Source organism: Cyrtonyx montezumae, unplaced genomic scaffold (assembly GCF_038088225.1).
Source record: "Cyrtonyx montezumae isolate F1298 unplaced genomic scaffold, pur_monq_1.0 scaffold_31, whole genome shotgun sequence".
In the NCBI taxonomy this organism is placed as follows: Eukaryota; Metazoa; Chordata; class Aves; order Galliformes; family Odontophoridae; genus Cyrtonyx; species Cyrtonyx montezumae.
The window spans coordinates 5,097,138-5,108,582 of NW_027072036.1; the positions used below are offsets into that span (position 1 = coordinate 5,097,138).

Consider the following 11,445-nt stretch of genomic DNA (forward strand, 5'->3'; position numbering starts at 1 on the left):
GTGCCCCGTGGGATGCACTCGGTGTCCGTGGGGCTGCGGTGTCCGTGGGGCTGCGGTGTCTGCTGCCCCCGACCCCCACTGAGGTCCCACGGGCATCAGAGCCCCCCAGGAAGGGGCTGCCTTCCTCTGGAGGGAATGGGGAAAGGAGCGCAGAGATTTGAGGGTGTGAAGCTCGGGCAGGAGCAGGCGGGGAAGAAAAGAGCAAGAGATCAGGCAGCTGCTTCCTCGGTGCTGTAATTAAAACCTTAATCATCTTAACCCCCCCCAGGGCTGGCCTTGGCAGCTCGCGAGGCCACGCAGAGCCGGGTGCAGCTCTCTGCTGCCCGGTGGGACGGAGCTCATGGGGCCCACGTTCCCCCTCCCCACGCACACAGAGCCGAGCATCGTCTGCTCAGCTCCGTCCCTCCGTCCCACAGCGATGGGGCTCCCGTGGGAAGCTGAGCCCTCCCCCACGTCTGAGCATGGGAGGGGAGGGGGCTCCACGAGGACACGCGGGATCTGTTTGGAAACAATCCCTCTCGGATTTATTGTCTGTGGGTTTGTTTGTCTGCTTTGGGAGCTGGCAATTTTCGAGGTGCGGTTTTGAACAACAAATCCCATCTTACAAAGATCCACAGCTGTGCCCGGCAGCCCACAGAGCACCCGCGTGTCTCCAGCAGTCCGAACAACACTTCCTCATCAGAATACAGATAAAACAGGGGCAGGAAATCAGCGGCCCCAGAAGGACGGAGCAGCGCCGGAGGGTTGGGATCAGAGCCGCTTTATTTCTGTGGGACGGGCACGGGGAGGGGGTGGAGGTCCGTCCGTCCTTCCCCACGCCGCGGGTCCCTCCCGTGGGTCGCGGAGGTGCCGTCCCGTGGGGCTGCAGTGCTGGTGGTGGTGTGCTCAGTACAGAGGTCCTTTGACAGCTCCTGGCTCTGTCAGCCGTGCAGAGGCGTAGGCTGAAGCCCCCAGGCAGGCGGCGGGGTCGCAGAAACCCGGCAGCCCCACGGGGCCGGGGGACCCCGGGCGCCCAGCGTCCCCTGGGACACCTGGTGGGCCCCGCTCCCCGTCCTTGCCGTCCAGTGCGTGGCCGGGGATGCCGGGGAGACCTGCAGGGGATGCGGGGTGTTGTGAGCATCCGGCCCTGGGCTGATGGAGGTAATAGGGAGGGAGGGGGGGATGCGCCCGTGGGACCACAGCGGGGGGGAAGAGGGGTGCAGGGTGAGCCCGGTCGTGGTGTGGGGAAGGGGGGGATGGGTGGGAGGGCAGTGTGATGGTGAGGGCTTACCTGGGATCCCCGGCGGCCCCGGCATCCCCAGGTGCCCTCGGCCGGTGTCACCCCGCTCACCCTTCTCCCCGCGTTTCCCTGTGGGGAATGAAACGAGGGAGGGGCTCATGAGAGCCTCTGGAGGAGTCTGTTTTCAGCCCCATGAGATGGACCCCCACGCTGCCCCCACCTTTGGGTCCGATGTTGCCGATCTGCCCGGTGGCACCCAGCAGGCCGGGGACACCACGAGGTCCCATGGGTCCGTGGGGGCCCTGCTCCCCAGGTGGCCCCGGAGGTCCTGGGGGTCCGGGGGGGCCCATGGCACCGACCCCCCCCAGGGCGGCTCTCTTGGCGCTGACAGCCACCTCCGCCAGCTGCTCTGTAGGGCAGAGAGGGGGGCCGGTGTGGGACGGGATGGGGCAGCACGGCCAGCAGGGTCCCACACACTGCGTGCTCACACAGTGGGTGCTGATCACCCCCCCCTCACCTTGCAGCATCTTCAGCACCACATCAACGATGTGCTGGTCCCCTGCATCCCGGCCCTGTGGGCAATAAGAAAAGGGATCCCACCTTCCTCCCCCTGCTCTGCTCCAGTCCCAGCCCCAAGCACATCCCTGCACCCACGCCATTCCCCACCCTTCTTTTTCTCTCTTTTCTCTCTGGTCACTTCGCGACCCGCTCACCTCAGCATCTTTCTGCAGTCCTAAAATCAGGCTCACATGGAAAAATCCCATTCCCCAGCAGGTCAGGGGACCTGCTCAACCCGCAGCTCTACTTGGCAAGGAAAAGAGCTGCTCCTTTCCGCACCGGTGGGGTCCCACACCAAAACAGTGGAAGCAGTCAATAGGAAAAGCTCAGCTAAGGACCGAGGCACGAGCATCACCCCACAGATGGGTGTGGTGTTGATGGTACTCACTGCGACGCCGCGCTGCCCCGGCATCCCCGGCACACCACGCTCCCCCAGCAGCCCCCGTGGGCCGGGGGGACCTGGGTAGCCCCTCACACCGGGTGAGCCCGCATCCCCTGAGGGCCCGGGGAAGCCGAGCTCGCCCTGGATGCCTTGCTGTGGGGGAAGGAGAGAGGCATTGGGGGGGGGGTGAGCTCGTGTAGGGTTCCAGGTGGGGGTCCTGCAGAGCAGCAGTGGGGGTTGGGGGGACACGCTGCTAGCACCCCGTCACTCACCTGTCCCTTTGGTCCTGGCTCTCCTGATTCACCCTGGGGATGGAGGACATGAGAAAGGTGATGGGGAAGTAGAACAAATACAACAATGCTGGGGGGGGGGGGGGGAGCAGCTGCACTCCTTCTCAGATGGGGAGGTGCAATGCAGCAGTGTCCAGAGCGTGGGGACCCAAATCCAGCCCACCTCCCCCCCAGGAACACACCCCCACTGCAGGGCCCTACCTTCTCACCCTTCACCCCTGCGAGGCCGTAGACACCGGGGTCTCCCTAAAGGAAAGAGGATGGGAGCAGTGAGATTCCTGACCGTGTTCCAGCTGCTGCTCCTCTGCACAACTCAGGGGTGCCCACGGGGCTGGGGGTGCCCACGGGGCTGGGGGTGCCCACGGGGCGGGGAAGGAGCATCTGCCGTCCCCATCAGGTCTTCATGGTGGGAGAGGGAGTGCATGGGGACAAAGCCATCCTGCAGCTCCGACCCAGCCCAGGTGCTGCAGGGTATTGTGGGGGGCGGGGGGTGTTGGACACGGGTGGCAGCCCCCGCCCAGCACACAGGGATACTCACGATGCCGCCTTTGGGGCCGGTCTTTCCTGGGGAGCCCTGGAGAAAGGGGAGGAGGGGGTCAGCCAGCCATGGGCACAGCTGATGTGCAGCGAAACTTCTGCTCACAACTGCCCCCGGACCCCCGCCCTGACCCCCTCTGCACTCCAAAGGACACTTCTGCCCATCCACCCGAGCCCACCCCCCCACGGCAGCGGCACGGATCTCCCACTGCGTTCCCCTCGTGTCTGTGGGGATGTGCGTCTGCTCCCTCTGCTTCCCGCAGCACTTCTCACCTTGTCTCCTTTGACTCCCGGCAAGCCTTGGGGTCCTGGGATCCCTGGGGGGCCCTGTTCCCCTTTGGGCCCCTGGAAATCAAAACAGCGAATGGGAAGAGCCCATAGGAACATCCTCTGTCCCCAGCGTGGTCCCCAAAGCAAGGAGACGGGGGTCAGGGGGTCCCCCGTGCACTCACCGCTCTGCCCTGCTCACCGGGGGCTCCCACGGGGCCACGTTCCCCCCGGTCACCCTGGGGAGGAAGCGCAGTCAGGGGCAGTTCCCAGCACAGCCACAGCCCCCCCTGTGCCCCCCACTCACCTTCAGCCCGGGGACGCCCTGCGGTCCCTGCTCGCCCCGGGGGCCGGGCTCACCCTAAAGGGGGAAACATCCCGAGCAGTGTTAGCAGTGCTGGGGAGGGAGCTGCAGAGGGGAACACGGCCGGGCTGGCACCCAGGGAGGGGTGGGTGCAGGCTGCAGAGCACAGGCACGAGGGGGGGGGGGGGGGGGTCCGAGAGTGGGGGTGCTGCAGTGTGAGCTGCATCGTGGAGGTGACGGAGGGGTTTATGGTCAGGAAATGGGGATGGGGTGCTGCACTCACCGTCAGCCCCGGGGCACCGGTGATGCCTTGCTGCCCCCGAGCTCCCACCTCGCCCTGTGAAAGGAGACAGAGGCACTCAGGGTGCCCCACAGGGACTGGTATGGACAGGGGGCCGGGGGGGTCCCACACCCACCTTGTCTCCTGGGCCACCTTTGCTTCCCGGCTGTCCCGGCAAGCCCTGCAGGATCAGAGCTGGGTCAGACCCCGTGTGTGGGGCAGGAGGCAGCCCCCTGCCCGGGGGTCACATCCACAATGGGGCTCTTTGCCCCCCCATACTCACAGCCTGTCCCCGGTGTCCCGGGGGCCCCGGGCGGCCAGGCTGTCCTGCAATGCCCTGCAGGGAAAAAGGGCACATCAGGAGAACCAGCGGAGGTGTGGGAAGGATACGGCCACACGTGTCTGCTCCTCACCTTCACTCCCGGGATGCCCGGCGTGCCATCCTTGCCATCAATGCCAGGCAGACCCTGCAGGAGGGGAACAGTGGTTGGGGCGAGGGTGAGGAAGGGAGGGGAAGGAGCCCCCAGCCCCAGAGCAGCCAGGAGCTGTGCCCGCTGCTCTATGGGGGGGGCTGCTCCCCGTGCTGTGCTCGGGGTGGGACGTGGCTGTGGGCAATGAGCAGTGCACTCACATTTTCTCCTTTGGGGCCGATGTCTCCCTGGGGTCCCCTGATGCCACGGCCACCCTGCAGCAGGACGGACGGACGGGGGGGGTTTGTTTGGTGCTCCCTATGCATGGGATGGGGCACAGGGAGGGGGGCAGCGCTCAGGGAGCTGCTGGGACAAGGGGCTGCGGGTCACCTACCAGCTCTCCCTTCTCACCCGGATCCCCTGGAGGTCCCTTAGGGCCTTCCCTGCCCTGCGGGAGAGAAACGTGGTGCTGAGCGGGGGCACACAGGGACACCCACCTGGGGCAGCCCGGGGACACTCACCGGCCGCCCGGCCGCGCCGATGGACCCCACCATCCCCTTGTAGCCAGCAGGACCCTGCAGAGAGAGAGCGGGGGGTGATTCCCCCCGTCCCAGCCCCACCAGTGGGACCCCACTCGGGGCTGCCCACCCGGTGATGCTGCCACATCCCACCGGCACTTACCGTCTCTCCTTTGGGTCCCGCCATGCCCGGGTACCCCCGCTGACCCTGCGGCCCCTGGGGAAGGAAGCAAAGCCACTGAGGTCGGGTACGGACCGGGGGGGGGTGCCCACAATGAAAGCAAAGCTGCCGTTGCAGATCAGCCATGGCGAGGCTCCTAGCCCCCGAGCCCAGCAGGTCCCTTTCCAGCTGTCGGTTCAATAACAACAACGGCCCCAAACGGGCACCGCTTCCCCCACCCCTTCCTGCACCCGACGGGCTCAGCCCGGTAATTGCTCCTCATCTTCAAAGCACTCGGGGAGCTCACGCAGATTAATCCCCGCAGCCCCACTGTGAGCAGAGCCCCACGGCCCCATCCACAGCAGCGGGGGCTCAGCGGGGGCTGGGGGCTTCTCCGGGGCAGCAAGTCACCCGGCCACCACGCGGTGCCCCAGCCAGGCTGTGCTCTGTGACCCCCCCACGGTGGTGGCTCCACGGTGACGTGGAGGAGACGGAGGGGACAATGGTGCCTCCCCCCCACCCGCATTTTGTGGCCATGCACACCCCCAGCAGTTGGAGAGAAGAGCGGCAAAGAGATATAAATACGTTACTGGAGGGCCTGGGACACCTTGCTCTCCGGAGACACCAATGTCACCCTTGGGGCCCTGGGGAACAGAGAGGTGAGAGGTAGGGATGGGAATGGGGATGGGATGGGGATGGGATGGGAATGGGGATGGGATGGGGATGGGGATGGGAATGGGGATGGGATGGGGATGGGGATGGGAATGGGGATGGGAATGGGGATGGGAATGGGGATGGGAATGGGGATGGGAATGGGGATGGGAATGGGGATGGGAATGGGGATGGGAATGGGGATGGGAATGGGGATGGGAATGGGGATGGGAATGGGGATGGGAATGGGGATGGGAATGGGGATGGGAATGGGGATGGGAATGGGGATGGGAATGGGGATGGGAATGGGGATGGGAATGGGGATGGGAATGGGGATGGGAATGGGGATGGGAATGGGGATGGGAATGGGGATGGGAATGGGGATGGGGATGGGAATGGGGATGGGAATGGGGATGGGAATGGGGATGGGATGGGGATGGGATGGGGATGGGATGGGGATGGGATGGGAATGGGGATGGGATGGGAATGGGGATGGGATGGGAATGGGGATGGGATGGGAATGGGGATGGGATGGGAATGGGGATGGGAATGGGGATGGGGATGGGAATGGGGATGGGGATGGGAATGGGGATGGGAACAGGAACAGCAACAGGGATGGGAATGGTGACTGTGGCAGGAATAGCGATGGGGATGGGGCCGTGTTCCTGGGGGAGCACAGAGCTCCATCCTCCACAGGAATACCACCTCCCCACCCTTCTCCAAGCACTGATCTGCTTTCCCTCCGCTCGACCTTTTCCTTGCCCTCTCCCTCTCTCTCCCCACTGCCCCCACCCTCAGACCCAGTTCCCCAGGCCCACCCCTGTCCCAGCAGGGCTGACCCCACTCACCTGCCTGCCCTGCTGGCCAGGCTCCCCCAGGGCACCGGGCCGACCTCTGTGTCCCTAAGGGAGAGGAGGAAGAGGTGAGATCCTGCAGCACAGCATCACTGTGCCACGTCCCCCAGTGCCAGCGGTGCACAGGGGCTCAGCACCCCATAGCCAGCCCCACATATGTGCACCTCCCCCAGTGCTGGGCAGCAATCCAGAGCTGCCTGCACCTCCAGACCAGGAGAGATCCCGTCTCCCATCACCTGCAGCAACACAAGGGACAGAACCACAGAATGATGGGGGGGGGGGAGGGTGTGAATGGGAACCTCACCTTCAGTCCCTGCAGTCCCTGGGGGCCCTTGGGACCCGGTGGGCAGTTGGTTGGGCACTGGTGGGGAAGAACAAGTGCAGAATGAGCTGGGGAAGGATGCAGGCGTGCAGAAAAGCCATGCCTGCTCCATGAAGGACAAGCTCACATGTGCAGCATCCAGGCTGGGCTACGTGGGAACCTACCATCACATTTTGGGATCCTGCTCCCCCAACCCCATTTACCAAACTATAGCGCTCACTGCACTTCAGGCCAGCACAGCACTGGCTCTCCCAGCTGCCCCTAAAGCCTGAAGGGGGGGGAAGGGAACAGCCGCTCTCACCAAGAAATCTGCACTCCCCTCCACTCCTTGGATGTGTCCTGGGGGGCCCTGTGGGGAAGGAGCCCATCAGCATCCACGGCACTGATACGTACACGGGGTATAACTGCAGCACCCACACCTGCAGAGAGGCTGCAGCTCCCCCTGGGCAAATACTCACGGGTTTCCCTGGGGGGCCTGGGGGGCCCCGTGGGCCATCAGGTCCAGGATCACCCTAGGAGAGAACAACCCCGAGGGGGGTGGGATTTAGGAGCTGCTGGAGCTGGCATGGAGAGGGGCAGAGAGGCACAGGGTCACAATGGGAATGGAGGCATCCCCTGGCCATGGGATGGGAGGCAGCACAAAGGGATGCTGGGGCTGGGGGTGCTCCTTCCTGCCCCCTCACCTTGGGTCCCAGCACTCCCATCTCCCCGGGCACTCCGACCTGGCCTGGCAGCCCCTTACAGAGAGGAGAAACACTGAGTGAGGGAGAGGGGCTGAGCCCCAAGCCCCCCCATCAGGGGGGCAGAGATCCAAGCTCTGGCAGTGTGCCCCAGCCCCACGGGTACAGCACTTACGGGCGGTCCTGGCAGCGAGGGGCCCTGCAGCAAGGAGAGAGACACTGTGAGCCCCCGGGCTGCAGCCCCCCACACCTCCCAGCATCACTGCAGGGCGATGCCATGCCACCCTAAGACACATACTCACCGGGAGCCCCGGCGGCCCTGGCAGTCCGGGCTGACCCTGGGGGACAGAGGGGACAGTCAGGGGTGAAACACAGCAAGAGGGGGGGGCGGGGGGTGGCTGTCCCCACACTCACCTTCAGTCCTGCCCCCCCCAAGGGCCCCGGCTCCCCTTTGGCTCCTGTAAGGCCCTGTAAGAGGAGAGAGCGGGGGGTCAGCACATGCTGTGCCCATCTCCTCTGCCCCTGAGTGCTTCTTCAGCCACCGAATGATCACTGCTTCCATCAGGAGGGGCCGAGGAGGGGTTCCTCCTTGTGCCAGTGGCTCACCACGAAGGGCTTCACCCCCGGAGCTGAGATGTTGGGGGTGGAGCTGTGGGGTCACGGTGGGTTTGTGCTGTGACACAGTGGGACGAGGGCTCGGTGTGATACTCACGTCTAAGCCCGGCTTCCCTGGGGGCCCATCCGGACCTGGGGCTCCGGGCTCCCCCTTGGCACCCTTTAAAAGAGAAGAGCCGGTTGTGGGGGGGGGGATTAAAAGGAGCTCCTCCCGCACAGGGGGGATATGGGGGAGTGCAAAGGGGCACATACTCACCGGGGAGCCGGGGGCTCCGGGAGAGCCTTTGTCACCCTGCGGGGGAGGGAGGAAGGTTACAGGTGTTCAGTGGGTCCCCGAGCTGCGCCCACCGCTGCCACACACAGAGCTGGGGATGCTCTGCAGGGGCCGTGCCCCCCTCCCCTGAGCAGTGCAGGGCAGGAACCACGCAGCATCGCACCTCTGCCCCACACAATGTCCCCTTTGTGCTGCAGCACCCCCTCCCCGCTGCTTCCCCGCTGCCACGCACTCACATCAATGCCATCCGCTCCCGGCACTCCTGGCGGACCGGGGGGCCCTCGTGGGCCGGGCTCTCCTGGTGGCCCCCGCTATGGGGAGAGAGAGAGGGGGGGGGGGTGGGCATCAGTATGGAGCAGCCAGACCCCAGGAGATGTTGGGGGTTGGGGTACATTTCAGGGGACACAGCTCTGGAGCGCCTCAAGAGAGCACCCCCTAGTGCCCCCCAGCAAAGGTATGGATGGACAAACACGGCAAACTGGGACATCACAACCCCCCCCCAGTGCCACAACCACCCCCACCCCATTGCTGGTGCCAGGGGGAATCCAGCCCCGAGTGGGGCTCAGCAGGGTGAAGGCAGCACACGTAGGGTCCCCCAACCCCCAAATTTGGGGTGCAGTGGCACTTCCAGAAGCAGCGCAGGGATGGAGGTGCCCCATTCAGGGGTGGGCTGTGCTGGCACGCTGCCGGGCCGCGGCGTCGTGCTGCTGCTTCGCACAAAAGCCCCATTGAGGCACTGCCGGGGGAGCCCCCACTCTGCCCGCCCTCCTCCAGCTCTGAGGTTTCCACAGGAGCGACTTTGCAAAGAAATCTCTGTGGTCGGATCCGGGCACCGCGGGGAAGAGGCGCTGCCCCCGGAGCCGTTCCTGGCGGGGGGAGCAGCCCGACGTGGGGCTGCCAGCACACCCCAGCTGCCTCCGAGGATTCTTCACTTTGAAATGAGACATCCGAGCTCGGGAGCTTTGCAGGTCACCGAACAGCTCGGCTTCACCCCACGGTCCGGGATGGGACTGAGCGTGTGCCCCCCCCCGTGTGCCCCATGGATGCCCCTTTGCTCTGCCCCACAAAACGCCACCGATGAGTCCCAAATGCCCCCTTGATCCAAGGGCTCCCGCATCCCCTGCCCCCCCAGGGCAGACCCCATGGGCACCACGGGGCTCTTCTGGTGGATCTGCCCCCCCGCCCCCCCCCCCCAGGCATGGGGATATTCCCAAGTGCCACAGATCTGATGTGGGTCACTGTGGGGCAGCGAGAGCCCTTCTCCGTTCAGTCTCACCCCAAGCAGCCAAGGGACACAACCCCAGCACTTCTCTCCAATTCATGCTCCGAGTAAGTTTGCCCCCCCCAGTCCCCTGCCCCCCTCGGGCAGCCCCCTTGGGTGGGCTGAGCCCCCACAGCCCGGCTCTGCAGCACGTCCCAGCAGAGTGAAGTCATTCCCCTTTTACCCAGGTGATGGGAAGCAAAGGTCCGGAGGCTGCAGGGAGGGGGAGCGTGGAGAAGTCCCCCTCTTCTGCCCCAGTGGGAAGATGAAGAGGTGGGCTAACAAGTCCCAGAGTCAGAGATATGACCCTAAAACCTGAGCCCCGAAGTTAGATTTGTGATCCGAAAGTCAGAGGACCCAAATTGGAGCTGCAGCTCCAACGTTTGAGCCCCGGAGCCAGAGCTATAATCCCACAGTTGGAGCTCCAAAGTCAAAACCGGGATCCCGAAGTCAGAGATGTAAATTCAGAGCTGCGATCCCAATCCCAATGGTGGAGCCCCAGAATCAGAGCTGGGACTCCAAAGTCAGAACCCCACTGCCCATTTCAATCCCCATCCCATGGACCAGAGCAGCATCGGGTGCGGAGCTGGGAGTGGGGCTGGGGTTGTCGGGGGAGGGGGTCGGAGGGGGAGGAAGGGCATGGGGAGCAGACAGCTCGCAGACTGGAGCTGTCGGGGGCAAATCAGCACCAGGGGGCACCGGGACCCCCCCTCCCTCCACAGCACTCACGAGCTGGGCCAGGCAGAGGCAGGCAGCGTGCAGGAGCAGCAGGCAGAGCGCGGGGCCGCGGCGGACCATGGTCGGGAGCGGAGCTGTGCACGTCGGACTGCGGAGGGACCGGGAGGAGGAGGAGGAGGAGGTGGTGGAGGAGGCGACTGATTAATATGGAGCAGCGGGGGATGAGGGCAGGCACTGGCTGCCATCCCCCCCCCGCAGGTGAGTGTGCTGCTATTCTGGGGCCGGATGGTGGCGGGCGGTGTCACAAAGGGGCTTTGATGGGGACGGGGAGGGTGGGGGGATGGCGGACCCGCTGCTGCACTGCGAGGTCCTGCGCTGGGCTCAGCCCCCAGCAGGTCTTCAGCGTGGAAGTGGGAGGGGTGGGTGGTTCAGGACCCTGGGCCGCACCCGCCGGGTCCCAGCCCACGGCCGCCCCCCCGGACCCGCTGCCTCCCGGAGGTGCGCGGATGATTCAGCTCCGTCACATCTCCTCCTCCTCCTCCTCCTCCTCCTCCTCACGGAGCGCTCCGCTGAGAGCCGCTGGAGGCTGAATCACTGCTGAGGGGGGGAGGAGAGGGGAGGGAGGGGGGGGGGGGTTGGGATTGCTACTCTGGGACACGGAGGGGCACGTTGGAAGCGCTGAGAAACTCCGGATTACTCCACATTGACACACAGCGACCACCTGCGCTCTTCCATCCCCTCCCCCCCCGCACCCCCAGCCCCTCTGCACCCCATACACCCCCACAACCGACCACTCCTGGGCTCCTTTGCACCCCCATCAATCCCCAGACCTCCTGAACCACGCATCCCCCCCACAAACCCCCAAGCGACCACCTCCGTGTGACGGGTCCCATCACAGCCCCCCACGCGCTCCCCCTACCACCGCCCTGCCCCCATAAATCCACCAGCAAACCCCACACGCACCCACGACACCCCCACCGCACCACGTGACTGCCCATTCATTCCTCCCCCGCCTCCGCCCCGCCTCTCTCCCATTGGCTGCCGCGGGCTCTGACGCATTTCAGCGAATCAACGCCTGCGGTGCGTGTGACGTCACGAGGGGCGGCCTTAACGCTCCTCCGCCGCTTCCCATTGGCTTCTCTCCTCATCGCCCCGCCCACGGCGCCGACCGGAAGCAGGAAGTGG

General features: G+C 65.4%; 1 protein-coding gene across 1 annotated transcript; it reads right to left on the reverse strand.

Moving 5' to 3' along the window:
• Positions 1–882: 882 nt before the first annotated feature.
• COL9A2 (collagen type IX alpha 2 chain) lies at positions 883–10,400 on the reverse strand. Its single transcript, XM_065744716.1, has 32 exons — positions 10,312–10,400; positions 8,558–8,632; positions 8,304–8,339; positions 8,145–8,207; positions 7,847–7,900; positions 7,735–7,770; positions 7,608–7,631; positions 7,436–7,489; positions 7,211–7,264; positions 7,054–7,101; positions 6,735–6,791; positions 6,425–6,478; positions 5,516–5,569; positions 4,929–4,982; positions 4,769–4,822; positions 4,642–4,695; positions 4,469–4,522; positions 4,251–4,304; positions 4,121–4,174; positions 3,974–4,018; positions 3,841–3,894; positions 3,561–3,614; positions 3,439–3,492; positions 3,260–3,331; positions 2,988–3,023; positions 2,651–2,695; positions 2,432–2,464; positions 2,166–2,312; positions 1,737–1,791; positions 1,440–1,628; positions 1,271–1,348; positions 883–1,091 (listed from the first exon to the last, which is right to left on the reverse strand). The coding sequence occupies exons 1-32, from the start codon at positions 10,378–10,380 to the stop codon at positions 886–888; spliced, it is 2,070 nt and encodes a 689-aa protein (XP_065600788.1). The 5' UTR covers positions 10,381–10,400; the 3' UTR covers positions 883–885.
• Positions 10,401–11,445: the final 1,045 nt, after the last annotated feature.